Genomic DNA, 17416 nt, shown 5'->3' with positions numbered 1-17416 from the left:
GGGCGTTTGGGTTTCAAACGACGCGCCATCTTTTTGAGTAACCGCCTTATTTTCTCCTTTCTTTGAGTCCATGTGCGTGCTTGCTGAATCTGTTGCCTGATGAGGTGCTCAATACCGTTGTTGTCAAAGCGATGCGATACGAAACGACACACTTGCCCAGACGACTTGTGTCAGATGCGTAACGTAACCTTGTGTTCTATAAACAGACTCTCGAAGAAAGAAGCATTGCCAAGTGACTTATTATTACATACTAAAGAACTGTGCAGTTTCCCGTTGGCCTACGTAACTTAGTATGTATTGCGTATTCTGTGATAGGCGATAGGTTCCATACCCGGCTCTTGGCTCGTTTCACGACAACGCGGCTCTACACGTACGGTACGGTACGGTACAGCTTGTGTGGCTACAAGTCCAACTAAGCTAAACAGGAATGACGTGCCTTTTCTCGCTTGTAATACTGTACTAGAGATTGAGTTGAGTCCACATGAGATCCGTGCTGTAAGGCGGGTGTCAAGAATGCTACCGGTACTTGCATGTACGAACAATCTATCTACTCTGTACCTGGCAGAACCTTGGTGTAGCTGATTACGCCGGAGTCTCGATATCCACCTGTACCCGAGTTTTCCACATTAATGTCAGGCTTTGAGAGTTAATAACAGTTTACCCTGCCAAATCTCGGTCTGTCTACTGGAGTTGGGCTTCAGTTCAGTTTATCGACGCCTCCTTCGTTAGTCTTTATGTACAGTCTGCCCTACTGTTGTCCAATCCAGAGACTTGCTAGAATTGTCAAGACGAGTCGATATGATTGGCTTGTAATGTAGTAGTATTCCTAGTGTGCTGTTGGCTGTCAAAGTTGGAGGGATACCCCCGCCCCCTTTTTTGATTGCGGTCCTTCAGCTCTTTAGAACCCCTGGACTTGACCAAACTTGAACAAACGAGACAAAAAAGATCGCGTTCCAGAGGAAGTAACTAGGAAAAAGGGCAAATGACACATTCTATCAAGCCTCGATAATTAGGCTTCAACCTCCTTTGAGAATGTGTTGTTGTCGACGAGTGAATTGAGTTTATGATGTGTTAGTTCTATAGGGGATATGAGTTGATCGATCTACAACGGTTGAATAGTGGGCTGAGATGCCTTGCAGTAAGCTGTATTGATGACGGTCATGAAAAGGCCTATGTTGTAGGTACCTCCTAGTTTCGACCTCAATTTAGTAAATAGTGCTTTAGTGTTAGGTTGAATTCTCTATAGATTGAGAAAGAATTAGTTATTCTATGCAGGAACACTGTGATTTATTGACTCAGCTGTCAACTTCAAGCCGCTGGTAGGGTCTGCCAATGCTGACAGTTGTTCACTACTAAAGTCTTGACACACCTCCATGCCACAGGTACCTCGATACAGTGTATCTTAGGTATCTCCCGCCTGCCGGCTGTTCAGCCCCACCTCCACTTTCCAGGCCAAGGCTCCCCGCCATTGAACCACTGAAGTCCGAAAGTGCCCGTACCTACCAAATGATGATTGCTTCTAATGCAATCTTCGGCCTATCCATGAGGAAGGAAGGTACCGACTATGCATGTACAGTAAGCCGTTGTCCTTTTTTGGCTTGCTTCCTCCCTAAATTAATCCTCCCTTTTTTTGGCGTCAGATAAATCTCGTACTTGGATCATATCCTTTTAAACTTAACCCGCTTGTCCTCCTTTTTTTCAATCGAAAACCTCCTTCTCTCCCTATTCTACCTTCTTCTCTTTTTTTTTTGTATTGCGTAACTGACGCATTTCCCACAGTTTATCAGTGCTTGGATCCAGGTACAATTTTGTCTGTGCCTTGTTTGGTCATTCCCGTCTGGTCTCCATCTTCATCTCCTCGTCTGGGTCCAATCGCTCGCTTTCATCCAATCCATACCTTACCCATCACTAAACTTATTACGCGCGCCTCCGCCCCCTTCGCCCTTCGGTTGGCCCCTGTATTTTCTTCGCTTCCCACTCTCCGTGTTACATTTCCACTTTGCAACTACAATTACCACTTCAACCACGACTCACCCGCAGTCTTTATTTGCATCGCATCCCGTCGATAATCGATTGCTTGCGAACTAATCAGTCGACTCGCTGTTATCTACCTCGACTCGGTTCTGGGTTATGCTTGAGACCTGACGGTAGCATCTGTTGCGACATCTCTTGTTATCTTCGATCCACAATACCATCCCCGCGAAAACGAAAACCGGCGCATACCGCAACGTCAACTATGTCTTCTCGTCCGCATAACGAGGAGCCTCTCCCGCTCCTCTCCGCCGAGGAGAGAGACCGTGATATGAAGGGCGAACTCGATGTCGAGGGCGCTGCTGGTCGCGCTGAGCCTCCCAAGAACAACAACCTCGAGCACGAGTACTCCATTCCCAGTACCGTCAAGTTCGCATGGCTCGGAACCTACTTCTTCTTCTCCCTGCTCTTGACTCTCTACAACAAGCTGGTCCTCGGAATGGTAAGTTGTCGACCTCAACAACAGATGTCGTTCATCAAAGAACCCGTGCTAACATGCGATTCCTTTAGTTCCACTTCCCATGGCTCCTGACTTTCCTCCACGCCTCTTTCGCCAGTACCGGCACCTATATCATGATGCAGATGGGTTACTTCAAGCTCTCTCGACTGGGACGCCGTGAGAACCTCGCTCTCGTCGCTTTCAGTGCTCTCTTTACTGCCAACATCGCTGTCTCCAACCTGTCTTTGGCCATGGTTTCCGTTCCCTTCTACCAGACCATGCGCATGCTGTGCCCGATCTTCACCATTCTCATCTACCGTGTCTACTACGGCCGTACCTACAGCTACATGACCTACCTTTCCCTCCTTCCTCTTATCATCGGTGCTGCGATGACCACTCTCGGTGAGATGAGCTTCACTGATGCCGGTTTCCTTCTCACCATTCTCGGAGTTGTTCTCGCCGCTCTCAAGGTATGCTCGTAACCATTACATAAATCCAATTAATACTGACCACATACAGACTGTTGTTACCAACCGATTCATGACTGGCTCTCTCGCTCTCCCCCCAATTGAGTTCCTCCTCCGCATGTCTCCTCTCGCCGCCCTACAGGCTCTGGCTTGCGCCACTGCCACCGGTGAAGTCAGCGGCTTCCACAAGCTCATCACCTCCGGAGACGTTGCTCTCCCTCCCGCTTTCGCCTCGCTCTTCGGCAACGGTTTCCTCGCTCTGCTCCTCAACATCTCGTCGTTCAACACCAACAAGCTTGCCGGTGCCTTGACCATGACTGTTTGCGGTAACCTTAAGCAATGCTTGACCGTCGCCCTCGGTATCTTTCTCTTCGATGTGACCGTCGACCTGCTTAACGGTGCTGGTATGGCCGTCACTATGCTTGGAGCTGCTATCTACAGCAAGGCCGAGCTTGATAACAAGAACCGAAAGAGCCAACAAACTGCCGCTGCCTACAAGCCCGTTGAGCAGCAGGCCCGGTAAAATGGGTGCTGCTCCGCTGAGAATCTGACGTTGTCGTTTTTTATACATGAACATTCTATAGACGACCGGGCGAGTTGAGACAGGCAAAGGCGAACTTTTTATTTACTTGACGTCTTGCTTTGTTTCTTGGGTTAGTGTGGACCAATATCTGCCAAAGTTCTGCTGTACTTGATAGTCAGACGCTCCACAGGTTTACTCAAGGAAGCAAGAAAGGGAGAGGATTGGAGAACAAGAGATGTTATTACTATCATGATCATGGGCTATGGGTGTTTCGAAAATATGCAGGTCCAGGTTTGCTGCGGCCTTTTCTATACAACGTTTGTTGTTTCAGTTTTCTTGAATAGGGTTTGCATTTCCAGAGTAAGAATAGATGCTCTATGTTAATACCTGCGTCATTGTGTCTGTAGAAATGTCTATTATGTGTAACAATTTAAAGAAGAAGACTTTTTATTCATTATGAAGTCTGGTTTTCGCTAGTTGAACGGCTGCGAGCCCTCGTGGATTAGATGTCCAGTCTAAAATACAACTACCCAACACCCTCTTTATGTCAAAGCATAATTCAGTCTCGACAAGAACCACCAAAAAAAAAAGTCCATCAAACGCCGTGCTATGTTAGTAGAGTCGAAAACATGCTCTTGCTTCAGATATCCTCATGCAAGATGGAAGCATCGGGCATATCCTTTCTCTGTAATGCCCAAATGCTCTTGTGAACATCCTCGAAAGACGCATTGGCTTGCAGTCCAAGGGTTTGCGCAAGGATTTCGAGATCACTCGGTGGCAGTACAGCCTGCTCCATGCCATCACCAAGAACTGGTGCGGTAATGATATGGCTGATACTGGTGCCTTTGGCCTTGTTGAGCATACCAAATCGGATGCCTACTTCAGCTGTGGTAACCATGATACTCAAAATGATCAGGACAATAATGATCCACGTAATGTAGCTCATCTTGGCGTCAGCGACAGAGTCGGATAATATCTCGGCAAGATCCAGGAAGACGCGACAACGTTCATTGAGGACCTTGATACGTGGGTCAATCTCAAGATATTCACGGATGGCGGCGTAAAGAGGGTGTAGAGTTGGTTCAGAATCCCAGAAGAAATTAGGGACGTCGAGAATATTGGACGCTGCGTGGATGTTAGAATTGTATGAAATCAGTTAATGGGGGTGACTTACAGAGGTTGATGTCGACGCGGCTTCTAAAAAGTTTGCCGAGCATACGCACAATTTCAGTGCGAGTCATTTTAAGCTCTCCGGTCAAGGCGAGCGTCTTGGGTACATGCTGCGCATCCAACATAGTCTCACTCATGCGTTCTTCGAAGAAACACAAGCGCGTGCTTTGCGCAATGGCATGGCTAATCGTGAGCTTGATCATGTGGTCAGATTTGGGCAACAGAGTGATCATATCATTGAAGATGCGCGGACGTTTTATGTCGGCGCTGTATTCGAAGTGAAACTCCTCTGTCTCGTAGTCCTCCTGGTCAAGAGGTCGGGTGAGAAGGCTTGTGGCACCGTTTTCTACGGCATCAGCGTCGGCAAATGTCAAATCAGCGAGGATATCCTTCTCTTGGTGTTCGGTAAAGTTCCAGAAGACAACCACGCCATAAGAATAGACGAACATCTCTGCAAAGTTCTTTGCATCGGGAGCGAGTCGATTCATTGATGAAACATCGTCATCATGATGGAAGGGGTTGCTGCGCTCAGGTGTTGAAGGACGTTCAGTGAAGTGGGAAGGCATCTCATGACCACGCTCAGGACTGGGGTGCTCGTACGCATCATCGTCAAAGTAGCCCTCGTGGTGATCCCGCTGCTCGCTGCGCTCAATTTCTAGATCAAGTACCGTCTTGCCAGTACCGGGAGTCTTAAGAATAGGTCGACTTCGTATGCGGGTGCCGTCATTACCGTTGAGAAGTGGCAGAGCGTAGATGACGTAGAGACAGTCGTCGTAGATTTTGGTCTTGGCCTCGTGCTTCTTGCGCAAAAATTCGGCAGTAGGCTTTATTTTATAAGCCTGCGCGGTGCAGTATGCTGTCAATCTGCTGACCTTGTCGGTTCTTTGCGTCTTGGATAACCTCTCAGCAAAACTCTTGCCACGGACACCACCCCGTTTCTTGAGTACATCCAGTTCCTCATCCTTTAATGGGCGATTCTCGTCGTCTTGTACGCGGCGCGCAAGTATTGATTCACTCTCAATTTCCTCGTCGACGTCATCGTCATTGTCCTCTGCTTCGGGAAGAAGGACCAGTTTCTCGCTGATCTTTGTTGTTCTTGATGGAATTTGTTGGCCCGTACGTGACTGGCCATTTGGTAAACCGCCTGATGAGACTCGGCGACTAAGGGCGCTGCCCGGAGGTCCTGGATGTCGTCCTGAAGGTAAGGCTGCTGGACCTGGAGGGCCGCGTGGTTGGCCTGACGGGATCTGTGAATTGTACTGGAGAACATTGTCGACGGTCATAAATCGCATTGGTGCCTGGGAGCCGGGAGCGCCTGTACCGGTATCTTGTCGTTGAAGGGTCCTTCTTTGAGGTTGTCTCTGTCTCGCATCTGTGACCTAGACGGCATTAGCATGATTAGGTGACGCGCAGGTACATGATGGCAAATACCAGAACGGATGGACCTCGTTTGGAGCTCATAACGGCTAGTACTGGACTAAAGTACTTATGCGACTGGGTAGATGAGATTAAACAGTGAAATGGATGAGAAGAAGTAATTGAGCCCAATTGGTGATTAGTCGCGGTCGAAAAATGGACAAAATAAATCAAGGTCGGTCTACAAGGGTCGAAGCCTCAAAAAGATTCGAATGATTCTGGGCCGATGGGTCAGTTCCAGTGGCAGTGGCAGTGGCAGCTCGGGCCAGTCGCTTTGAGTCTGGGTCTAGATGGATTTGGCTTTTCTGATGATGACCTCATATAGCCCCACTGAAACATGGCGTACTAAAGCTTTGTAGAATGTTTTACTTCCATTAAGGTACTGGGTACTGTAGCACAAGCTACTAAGCTAAATAAATAAACTCTTTTTCTTATCGGGGATGAACTTGTGAACGTCGTTGGCTAACAAAAAATACGAGAAGCAAACACCTCTTGTTTACTATTGGGATTTGAGTTTAGCGATTTGCAGTGCAGCGTAGTGCTATTGTTAATATGTTGAGCTGTCAAAGCTGTTAAATAAGATTGGTAGGTAGTCAACCGTTTGTTCCATTACACAGCACCGTTATTTGTGTGTGTCTGTATTTTCATGTTACTCCAACGTTGCAATCCGAGCATGATCTGCCGTATATCTAACTTCCGCTTCGACCTAGTCTTTTATTGCGTATACCATCTACTGGCCAAGGTACGGAGTGTTGACAAGATGAATTGAAGGCAAGAGTGGATTCATGCGATTCTGATCTAATGTTAGACGATGACTAGCCTTGTGATGAGCCCAAAGCATCCACAATATTTTATGTTTTGATTGATAGCCGACGATAATCTGGAGAGCTATTCGATCAAGATCTGCAGGGAGAAAGAGGTATCTGGGTTTGGATGTAAATAAACAAGTGACCTAAAACCTCGTTATTTTCTACCAACCACAAACGAAGAAACAACAGTATAGAATAATACTGCATAGGTAATGCGTCTATAGTCACTGTCTCTTGCTTCTTACCTGCATAAATCTAACGATATTGAACACATGAGAGACAGACTTTACACGGACGAGGCAGGCATAAAAGCGGGTCATTGCCTCGCATCGCCAATCGGGACTAGACACGGGAAGCGGTTGCTGGGCGGTTGCCAGTTGTTTTGTTTACTACGGTAAATCCAACGCCCCGCCATTCATCGTACCTTAACTGTACTATGGGACTCCCATTTGTTCGCTTTCTTGGGCATAATCTTCCATATTAATGATTTATAGTGACCGACGATATTTTGCACTGCAACGGCACAGCACAGCACAGCACATCGCATCACTTCATTACCTACCTACTTTGGCATTTTTTTTTGTCTTTCGACAACGCACTTGACTGTCGTGTTTGTCTAGGTACAATACATAATTTCTCCTCCGCCTTTTTACTGTCTTGCCTTGGATCATAAAAGATTCCAAGCGCCACGCCATTCTTGATCCAGCATATTCTCTTTTGACGACCCGAGCAACGCTCGAAACAATGCGTTAACGTCGCCGACAAAGGTGGATTTTACTACGTTCCTAAGCAGAGACAAAAAAGATCGAAAATCAGAAACATAAACGAGAGCTCGCGGCTTGGCCAGCGACTCCCCTCTTAAGAGCTCATAATGTCGTCCCGTACTCATTACTTTCAAACTCAACACCAAACTCAGAGCCAAGCGCCGTCGCAACCGCTTCCTCACCAGCATCTGCGACCCCTCCGCCAGTCACACACCATCGACTTCGCTTCCAATTCCAACATCTCACCCGCCCTCATCAACCGCTTTCCTTCGACAACATCATCCTCTGCCTCATCGGGCTACTCTCACGGTTCAGACCATAGCTTCAACAGTCAATACACCTCTGCATCTAGCTCGGCTGGCTACGGCGCAACAGTGCATGGCCATAAACGAGCACAGAGCGATGTCAGAGCAAGAGCCAAGACCTTTGAGACCGGGGAAAATATGACCTCAAAGAAAACCCCAGACAGCATTTATAACTCAGCTCGACACTCTCTCCGCCCGCTCCCACAAGCTCCTGCAGGCACGCCGCCTGGCACGCCACCACATGCTCGCCATGATCGCACTAAAAGTGTCGACGTTGGCAAGCTGTCCATGTCCCACATGGATGGTCAGATCTCGCCGACAAAAGGATCGCCGACCAAGACGTCACCAGTAAAGACTTCATCACCTTCTCGCCCTCTACCGATGCGGCCAAACTCCATGCTTCTCACCCGATCTGACTCGTTTCTCCCTCAAGAAACTACACTGTCTCCTTTATCACCTCATCATGTGCATAGCACGCACATCGCTCGAGATGAGCTAGAAGGGTTAGGCAAGTCCTCAACAAGTCAATTGAGAACACTTTCACGTCTTGTTTCGTCTGATTCTCCCGAAGACTTCACCATCACTTCACCTACGCAGGAAGTTGTTGGGTTGCGCGGTCGGCGCAGATTGCAACGAGCAGACAGAAGCAATACCGGTCAGAGCCAAAAGAACACTGGTTACAGCTGGGAAGGCCGCAATTGGATGGACAAGCAGCGCCAATTCCTCCAAGCCTACGAGTACCTTTGTCATATTGGTGAAGCTAAGGAATGGATAGAGGATGTCATCCACAAAAACATACCGCCTATCGTTGAACTCGAAGAAGCACTTCGCGACGGTGTCACACTTGCCGAAGTAGTAGAGTCTCTTAATCCTGACAGGCGGTACCGAATCTTTCAGCATCCCAAGCTCCAGTACAGACACTCTGACAATATCGCCATCTTCTTCCGTTACTTGGACGAAGTAGAACTGCCCGATCTGTTTCGCTTTGAGCTGATCGATCTATACGAGAAGAAGAACATCCCCAAAGTCATTTACTGTATCCATGCTCTGAGTTGGCTTCTTTTCCGCAAAGGAATAGTCGACTTCCGCATAGGCAACCTTGTTGGCCAGCTCGAGTTCGAACACCATGAACTGGAAGCTATGCAAAAGGGTCTCGATAAACTCGGCGTGACAATGCCTAGCTTCGGGAACATGAGCGCCGACTTTGGTGTTCCTGAACCGGAGCCAGAGCCAGAGGAGACCGAGGAAGAAAGGATAGACAGGGAATTAAAGGAGAATGAAGAGTCTATCGTCGACATGCAAGCCCAAATCCGAGGTGCTCTACTTCGGGTCAAGCTTGGCGACACAATGCAGCAACTCTGGGATGAGGAAGAGTGGCTGATGGATCTGCAATCTCGCATTCGGGGTGACTTCACCAGACAGATCATGGATTACCGACTACAGATGAAGCGCTTTGCTATCCAGCTACAGAGCTCAGCACGTGGATTCTTGGTTCGAAGGAGAGTAAACCGTCGCGAACAGATCTTGGAGGCGCTCGAGCCTGATGTTCTCGAGTTGCAGACCATGATCAGGGCCAACAAGGTCCGAAACCAGGTCCGAGACACGTCTGCTCAGCTTGCGAGATGTAGAGGACCCATTCGGGAGATTCAGGCAATCTCCAGGGGCTTTTTAGCCCGCAAGAGCCATGTTGCACAATATGAAGAGACGAAGGAGTCGTCTGGTATGGTCGAGAAGTTGCAAGCAGCAGTCCGTGGAGCATTGCTGCGAGGCAAAGTCGGCCAGGACCTTGGAGATCTAGAAATGCAAACCCCAGCGATTGTTGACCTTCAGGCGGCGGCAAGGGCATTGCTGACTAGAAATCAGGTCAACCGCGAGCTTCACCATCTGAAGTCCTCCGGGCCTAAGTGGGAAAAGCTTCAGGCTTTCGCTCGTGGCTTCCGCGCTCGACAGGATGACAAAGCTTTAAGGTCTGAGCTCAACAAGCATATTCCCGATATCGAGCAGCTCCAGGCTCTTGCACGTGGACTTGCGACACGTCAGAACGACCAAGCACTACGAGCTGAACTCCACGAGCACGCTCCTGCTGTGGAGCGACTCCAAGCTTTTGCTCGTGGACTCCGCGCTCGCCAAGAGGACAAGACCTTGAGATCGGAGCTCAACAAGCACACTACTGATGTAGAGCAACTGCAGGCCTTCGCTCGTGCCGCTGCTGTGAGGAGAGATGTAGCGATTACTCTTGATGCACTCAAGGAGAATGAATCGGCAGTTATTGGTCTTCAAGCTCTTATTAGAGCTATGCTTGAACGACAACGAGTTGGAGCTATCCTGGAGCAGCTCGAAGAGCAAGTGCCTGAAGTCACCACTCTTCAAAGCCACATCCGAGGGTATCTGTACCGCAAGCAGCACGAGGCTTTCCTTGAGGAGCTCGAATCTCACACTCCCCAAATCGTGGATCTTCAAAGCATTCTCCGAGCCATGATGGAACGCGCCAGAGTTGAAGATATTATGGCCGAGCTAGAGCAAGAGGAGGAAAGCATCGTCGCTTTCCAAGCTGCAGCCAATGGCTTCATCGTCAGGGCCCGTTTCGAGGAGAAGAAGCGCTTCTACAACGAAAACATGCAAAAGGTTATCAAGATCCAAAGTTTCGTTCGCGCCAAGGTTCAGGGTGAAGCCTACAAGAGCTTGACCACCGGAAAGAACCCTCCTGTAAATGCTGTCAAGAACTTTGTCCACCTTCTCAACGATAGCGACTTCGACTTTAACGAGGAAATTGAGTTTGAACGTATTCGAAAGACCGTTGTCCAGCAGGTTCGACAAAACGAGATGCTCGAGAACTATATTGATCAACTTGACATCAAAATTGCCCTTTTGGTCAAGAACAAGATCACGCTGGATGAGGTTGTTAGACATCAACACAACTATGGAGGCAACTCCATGCACTTCATCGCCAACAGCTCCATGTCCTCGGCCAATCAGTTCGACCTGAAGGCGCTCAACAAGAGCTCACGCAAGAAGCTCGAATCTTACCAGCAGCTCTTCTTCAATTTGCAGACACAACCACAATACCTCGCCCGGCTCTTCAAGCGCATTCGCGAGCAAGGAACTGCTGAGAAGGAGTGCAAGCGCATCGAGTTGTTGATGATGGGCCTCTTCGGTTATGCCCAAAAGCGACGAGAGGAGTACTATCTGCTGAAGTTGATCTCCCGATCGGTTCGCGAGGAGATCTCCTGTGCTCGAGATGTCCAAGACTTCATCCGCGGTAACTTCTTCTGGTCCAAGCTACTCAACAATTACACTCGCTCACCTCGAGACCGTAAGTATCTTCGAGATCTCCTCGGCCCTCTGATCCGTGACAACATTGTCGAGGACCCCGCTCTCGATCTCGAGAGTGACCCCATGCAGATCTACCGATCAGCCATCAACAACACCGAGCTGGCCACTGGCCGACCTGATCAAAGACCACTTGATGTCCCTCGTGAAGTTGCTATCCGCGACCCCGAGACAAGACAGCTGTTCATCGACCATTTGCGTGACCTTCGAGATATTTGTGACCAATTTTTCCTGGCTCTCGAAGACTTCTTACACAAGATGCCATATGGTCTTCGATTTGTATGCAACCAGATCTTCGAAAATCTCCGACAACAGTTCAAGCGAGAGTCTCCGGAGAACCTGCTGCAAGTAGTTGCTAACTGGCTTTGGCGGTTCTATTTGCAACCAGCTGTTATTGCCCCTGAGAACGTTGGCGTGATTGAGAAGTCTCTTAGCCCTCTTCAAAAACGAAACCTCAGCGAAGTTGCAAAGGTCATCAGCCAGATTGCTACTGGTCGACCATTCGGTGGAGACAACGTGTACTTGCAGCCTCTCAATGCCTTTGTTGCTGAGTCCGTCGAGCGTCTCCTTCAAATCACTAGCGATCTTATTGCGGTGCCCGATGCCGAAAGAACATTCGACATTGACGAGTTCAACGACCTTTATGCCAAGAACAAGCCGACTTTGTATATCAAGATGACAGATGTCTTCGCGATTCACAACTTGGTAGCCGCTGAGCTTCAGACAATGTGTCCCAGCCGTGATGATATCCTACGGGAAATCATGCACGAACTTGGAAGCGCCAAGAGCAACGAGAGCGAGATGAATGCTGCCGGCTCTTCAGATATTCACATGTTCTTGACACCCAAGCTTCACGAGACTGATGACCCTGAGGCTGACGTGAAGGCGCTGTTCATGGAGACAAAGCGATGTGTACTGTACATTATTCGTGTGCAGACCGGCGCCAATCTTTTAGAAATTCTTGTCAAGCCCATCAGTCCAGAGGATGACCACAAGTGGCGTATGCTTCTCCACGATGAGTTCTCTGTCGGAAGCAACACTCGTGGCGCTTACTCTGATTCTAACATGATCGACGTAACACGAATGTCGTACCAAGAACTCAAGCGCACAGCTCTGGAGAACATCATGCGTCTTGAGAAGCTGGGTCGTATCACCAAGCACAACTACTACCAGGATGTACTTAATGCTATTGCTCTTGATATCCGTACCAAGAGCCGTAGAAGGGTTCAGCGGCAGCGTGAGTTGGAGGGTGTCCGTCTGACGTTGAACAACTTGCACGAAAAGGCCAAGTATCTTGAGCAACAGCGCAAGAGTTACGACGACTACATCGAGTCAGCAATGGCGACCCTGCAGAATAAGAAGGGGTAAGTTACACTTCCGTGCCCACAGTGATACGAAGACTAACGTTTTTGAACAGTCGCAAGAGGTTTTTGCTCCCTTTCACCAAGCAATATAACCACCAACGTGAATTGGAGCGAAGCGGCCGTGTCCCCAAATTCGGCAGCTACAAGTACAGCGCTCGTGCTCTCTCAGAGAAGGGCGTACTAGTCTCGTGGAGTGGGATCACTGACTTTGAGAAGATCAACTTGACACTCTCATGTGACGAAGTGGGTGTCTTCAGTCTTGAGGGTTCTCGAGGACACATCCAGATCCCTGGAGCCAGTGCCTTGATGCCTATTGAGGACCTCCTGCAGGCACAGTTCGAGGCCCACCAATTCATGACTTTGTTCGAGGGCAACCTCAAGCTCAACGTTAATCTGTTGCTGCATCTCCTCTACAAGAAGTTCTACAGAACCCAGTAAGAGGCAGTGCCGCAATTTATACTTTGACGGGCTGGCCCCTGGAGGGACGGCCCCAAAAACCACTTTCAAAGAGGAGATATATGACAGATGATACCTATGTTCCAAATAAGAAGGGGGATACTGGATGAGCATTGCAACCGGCGCGATGGGAAAGGGGTGTTCGTGTGACAAACAATTGGTGTTTTTCAGGCTGCTTTGTGGGAGGTGCGTTGCAACGCACAGGGTGCATTATGCAACGACGGTAAAATATGGCAATTCATGACGGAATATTAGGACGTTATTGGGAGTGAAAGTAGGGAAGGGGAACTGTGTTTTTGCATTGTGTTTTTATTGCGGCTTCATGATTGCTAGTGAGCGAGCAGGTGAGCCTGGTGCGATTGCTGAATTGTTAGGATATCAGTTTGATTGGCATAATGTTACAAAATGTCATTAACGTTTGAAGTTTTATATCATCAAAGTATTGTAATTATGAATGAAAATAATATATGACGACTTCCAACAAGTTCCGGATTGAATATATAGGTGTTCGCTTAAAGTCCTCGTGATCCTGAGTTGCTTATACATACTGAGAGTTGTGTCCTTGAGAGAAGAGGTTGTCGGTCATCGGTTATCGGTGAGGCTAAGTCATGATTGGCCAGCTAACATTGGTTCCATGAATACTCGCGCAAAAGGCCAGAGAGAACCAGAGCTTGGTGGAGAAGCGAGCAAGCTAACAGGGAGGGTCTGTTTGAGTCGAGGCCAACAAAATCCAAGCCAATCTAATAGGCAGGTGTTTGGAGTTCGGCTTGTTAGGCAGCAGATAAACTTACTAGGGGATAGATGAATCGACCAAGGTGAAGGAGGATCCGGTGTTGCATCAGGGTCCAGGCCAAGTGCACAGAACACCAGAATGAAATTGGTTTGTTAGTGGTGGTCGCGTGAGCTCTGGTTGTCAAATGCCGAAAAGTGACACCGACCAAGGATGTTTATTAGCGGTATGTGCCAGTTAGCAGCTTGCTGTAAGATAGTGAGAAAGATAAGCATGACTTCGGTCAAGGTTTTAGGACAAGCAGGAATGGCAGGCTGGCAAGGGTACGAGCGCTTCAGTCATGACCGCCAGTAGTGAAAGACATTGATCAACCTCGACTCTTGGCATAATAATGAACTGAGAATATTAACTTCGGACAAGTATACCTAGTTGAACTGCAACAAGGAAATAAGCGACAAACTCAATTCGCCTCTGTTTGGGTGCTTGTTCTCCTGGGCTCCGGTTTAGAACGTGTGCCAGTTGAGTACAACACTTGGCGTGGCTCATCAGGCAGTTGAGTTGACTGATTTCTCAGGTAAACAATGCAAATGAAAAGAAACTTGACCGTTTTAAGTTCGCATGCGTGGCAGATAATGAGTTGTTCTGGCGTTGTGCGACACAGAATGTTCCGTGTTCGGGTTATTGGTGGTGTTGACGGGGTACGTAAAGTGAAGATCAGCAATACCGAACTCTGCCAAAGCCTCAACTTTACAGGACAAGTTGATTTTTGCCCAGGCCGGAGCACACGGACTGATCTAAACAATAGTTAATATCCGTCATATTAAAGTAAAGGAATCAGTGACCCCGATCGATCAGGCGTGATGTTTCAAAGGCTGAAAAGAGTCGAGAAGCAGGTGGTAGCTCCATGTTTCAATGTCGACATCGGTATTATAAAAGATGTGATTGCCTCCTCACCCGGTCAATCCAAAAATGAAAATAAAATCGTTCCAATCAATCGACTTGAGAAGTGCCGAAGGTCGTCGACTTGGTCTTGTTGTGGCCAAATTGCAGAAAAAGGTTTGGCGACTCCAGATTGCACCATCGCAAGCTGACAAGGCGTTATGACACTAATAACAAAGGCGAGACGTTTGGTGTGTACCCAGTCAATGGTGCATACTTTGGGAACCCCGTAGCCTCGAGAAAAACCATCGAGTGGTCATGGAAATTATGCTTTCAATATTTTACTGTTCAACATTCTTTATTGCTTCATCTCTTTTGTTTTTGCGCTTTCCATGTTCGTTTTCTGCCGGTCTGGCGAGACACCTGTGATCAGATGGGCAGCGTTAAGACTCGGAGGGGGGAGGAGATACGAAGTGCGTGTCAGAGCGATAGCGGACATTTCGGATGCGTACAGTCGCAGGACGTGGCGGACGGCGGAATGGCAACCTGATGAATGCAACGGGAGGGGATTGCCATCTTGTGGATCGCGTGAGGGTTGTGAATATTGCCTATACAGTAAATTGACACGGTGAAGTAAGGAGGCGGCGTGGTAGCAACTACAGTGTGGTATAGGATATCCATGCACCGTATAGACAATTCTTGGAGGTTGAGTCTTTCAAGGCTTTGGAGGTGAGAGGAAGTGTAGATAAAGGATGCAGGGACCGGCTAATGGCGTAAGAGGGCCTGTGCGTCGTCAACCCCCCCCCCGACCATGGTGCTTTGTTGAACAATCTTGATGCTCACCAGAGCTAAGCCTGGCTGAAAGTTGGTGGTGGGACAAGCCAGCCGCTTGCATGCTGCATCGTCGGGTTTGCACGAAACGGGGGACGACAACTTCGAGAGACGCATGTGGGGAAGAGAAAAGATAGGGAGGTATTGCGTGTTGATGAAGCTGTACATCGTGACGAGGTTTATGAATCGAAGCGCCAAGATGGTGGCCAGTGGAAATCGCGATCCATGCAGTTTCTATTTGAATGGTAACGTAGCATGAGTTTATGGCTGATGAGCCGCACATGAACGTTTGACAACTCGGGACAATACCATCATTTGGGCCAGACGTTGTGGTTTGATTAACTGCATCAAATTCAGAAGTCAACTCCTGCTGTCGATTGGGCCCAGCAAAAGTCGAGATAGATTGCTGAGCTGTAAAAATAAACATGTTATCAATCATCATTGTCAAGTTGAAGTCATAAAGAATGGATGATGACGCTGCGTCTGGTTCAGTGGAGAAGAACTGGCTTTACATTTTGAATTTGGATACGCTGTGCGGCTGGCAGAAGCAGATGGTGAACTACGGGACTCGGCCGGTGTAAATCTAGAGCTGTCAACCTTTATGGACTTGACCAGGGAAGGGTTGGGCAAGAACACATGGACCAATGGTGGTTGGCTGCTGGCCAAATCGAGTAGTCGCTTGAAACCCCTGCGCAACCAAGAGGGTGAAGGTGCAAACCCCGGCGCCTTCCTTGTACTTGCATAAAGCAAAGTAGTACGTAAGGAAGGAAGGAAGGAAGGAAGGAAGGCATTTGATTGTGTAAAAAGAGGAAGGAATCAGCCTGAGCTACAGCTACTAATCCAGACTGATGGGTTGATACCTTAGTAGATACTACTAAGTCTGCCAACTAACGTACACCTTATCTGGGGAACTACCAAGATAATGTCATATGATTCGGTTCCATGTAACGCCTGAGGAGATTATCTGGGAATTAATGTGGATTGCATGACTCTGACTGACTCTGATTCTGGTTGATGCGAAATATGCGCTACCTAAGTCCGTAACTTAGCGGGATTGAAGATGGATATCTACATACCGCCGCATTTCAAAGGCACCTGAGGCGGTTGTAAACGAGAACCACAGGTAGGAGGCAAGGGTGATGAAGATGACAGGCTGGGTAGTAAGAATGAGCATGTGATGATGGATTTCTCTAAAGGACTGCACCATTGAACCAAAACAAAAATGGTGGTGTAGTCTATTAGCCAGGCATTTACTGCCTGTTTTCCTACGGAGGAGCACAGTTCAAATTGCACAAACACAAAAACCGTCACGAAAAAGGTTATCTAACAACAATGTGTGCGTGTGCGAGTATGTGTGTGTTGATCTTGGCCCCGTGACTCAATTCCTCCTGGGAAAAAAAGGTCAACGTAGAGAAGAGTTGCTCAAGAACTAGTCTAGGACAAGATCGGTTTGTTGCATAAAGCAGTCTTGGTGTTAGTTTTTCCCCCGTGTTCTCGAACAAACAAGGATCTATTATCGAGGTATACGCCCCCCTTCTCCGGACAAGATTCTCGGGATGGCTTATTGGAATAACCCCTGGCTACTCTCTCTCAGGCAGTCGACGCACCCCTACTAGCATGTAAGCTAAGCTCCTGTGGACCTGCGGCCAAGCCAAAGCCTAAGCCCACCAAAGGAGGACTGAGAATGAGACTGAGAGACACCCCGACTCAACTTTGAACTGCCCATCTCATAGACGTTGATTTGCCTCCGAGGACACAACAAGACAACTCATTATTCTCACGTCACTTCCCCGTTGATTGCAAATGTTGTGGCGTAAATCACCTCACCGGCTCCTTTCCCCTTTTCGACCTGACAAATCGGAGGATTCGGTTACTATTACCTTCCGTTCTTACCTACTACAT

General features: G+C 48.3%; 3 protein-coding genes across 3 annotated transcripts; 2 read left to right on the top strand and 1 right to left on the bottom strand.

Moving 5' to 3' along the window:
* Window positions 1-2236: 2236 nt before the first annotated feature.
* Window positions 2237-3460, top strand: FPOAC1_001610 (uncharacterized protein; the record flags this gene model as incomplete). The annotated part of the gene is made up of 3 exons (XM_044846210.1): window positions 2237-2473; window positions 2542-2940; window positions 2990-3460. The coding sequence occupies 3 exons, from the start codon at window positions 2237-2239 to the stop codon at window positions 3458-3460; spliced, it is 1107 nt and encodes a 368-aa protein (XP_044712126.1).
* Window positions 3461-4100: 640 nt separating this feature from the next.
* On the bottom strand, window positions 4101-6091 carry FPOAC1_001609 (uncharacterized protein; the record flags this gene model as incomplete). The annotated part of the gene is made up of 3 exons (XM_044846209.1): window positions 4101-4585; window positions 4635-6009; window positions 6062-6091. 3 exons carry the CDS (start codon window positions 6089-6091, stop codon window positions 4101-4103), a joined length of 1890 nt encoding a protein of 629 aa, XP_044712125.1.
* A 1635-nt stretch (window positions 6092-7726) lies between these two features.
* Window positions 7727-13056, top strand: FPOAC1_001608 (uncharacterized protein; the record flags this gene model as incomplete). Its single annotated transcript, XM_044846208.1, has 2 exons — window positions 7727-12618; window positions 12672-13056. 2 exons carry the CDS (start codon window positions 7727-7729, stop codon window positions 13054-13056), a joined length of 5277 nt encoding a protein of 1758 aa, XP_044712124.1.
* Window positions 13057-17416: the final 4360 nt, after the last annotated feature.

This window comes from Fusarium poae, chromosome 1, assembly GCF_019609905.1.
Source record: "Fusarium poae strain DAOMC 252244 chromosome 1, whole genome shotgun sequence".
NCBI classification, from domain to species: Eukaryota; Fungi; Ascomycota; class Sordariomycetes; order Hypocreales; family Nectriaceae; genus Fusarium; species Fusarium poae.
This window is presented reverse-complemented; position numbering and strand designations above follow the sequence as displayed.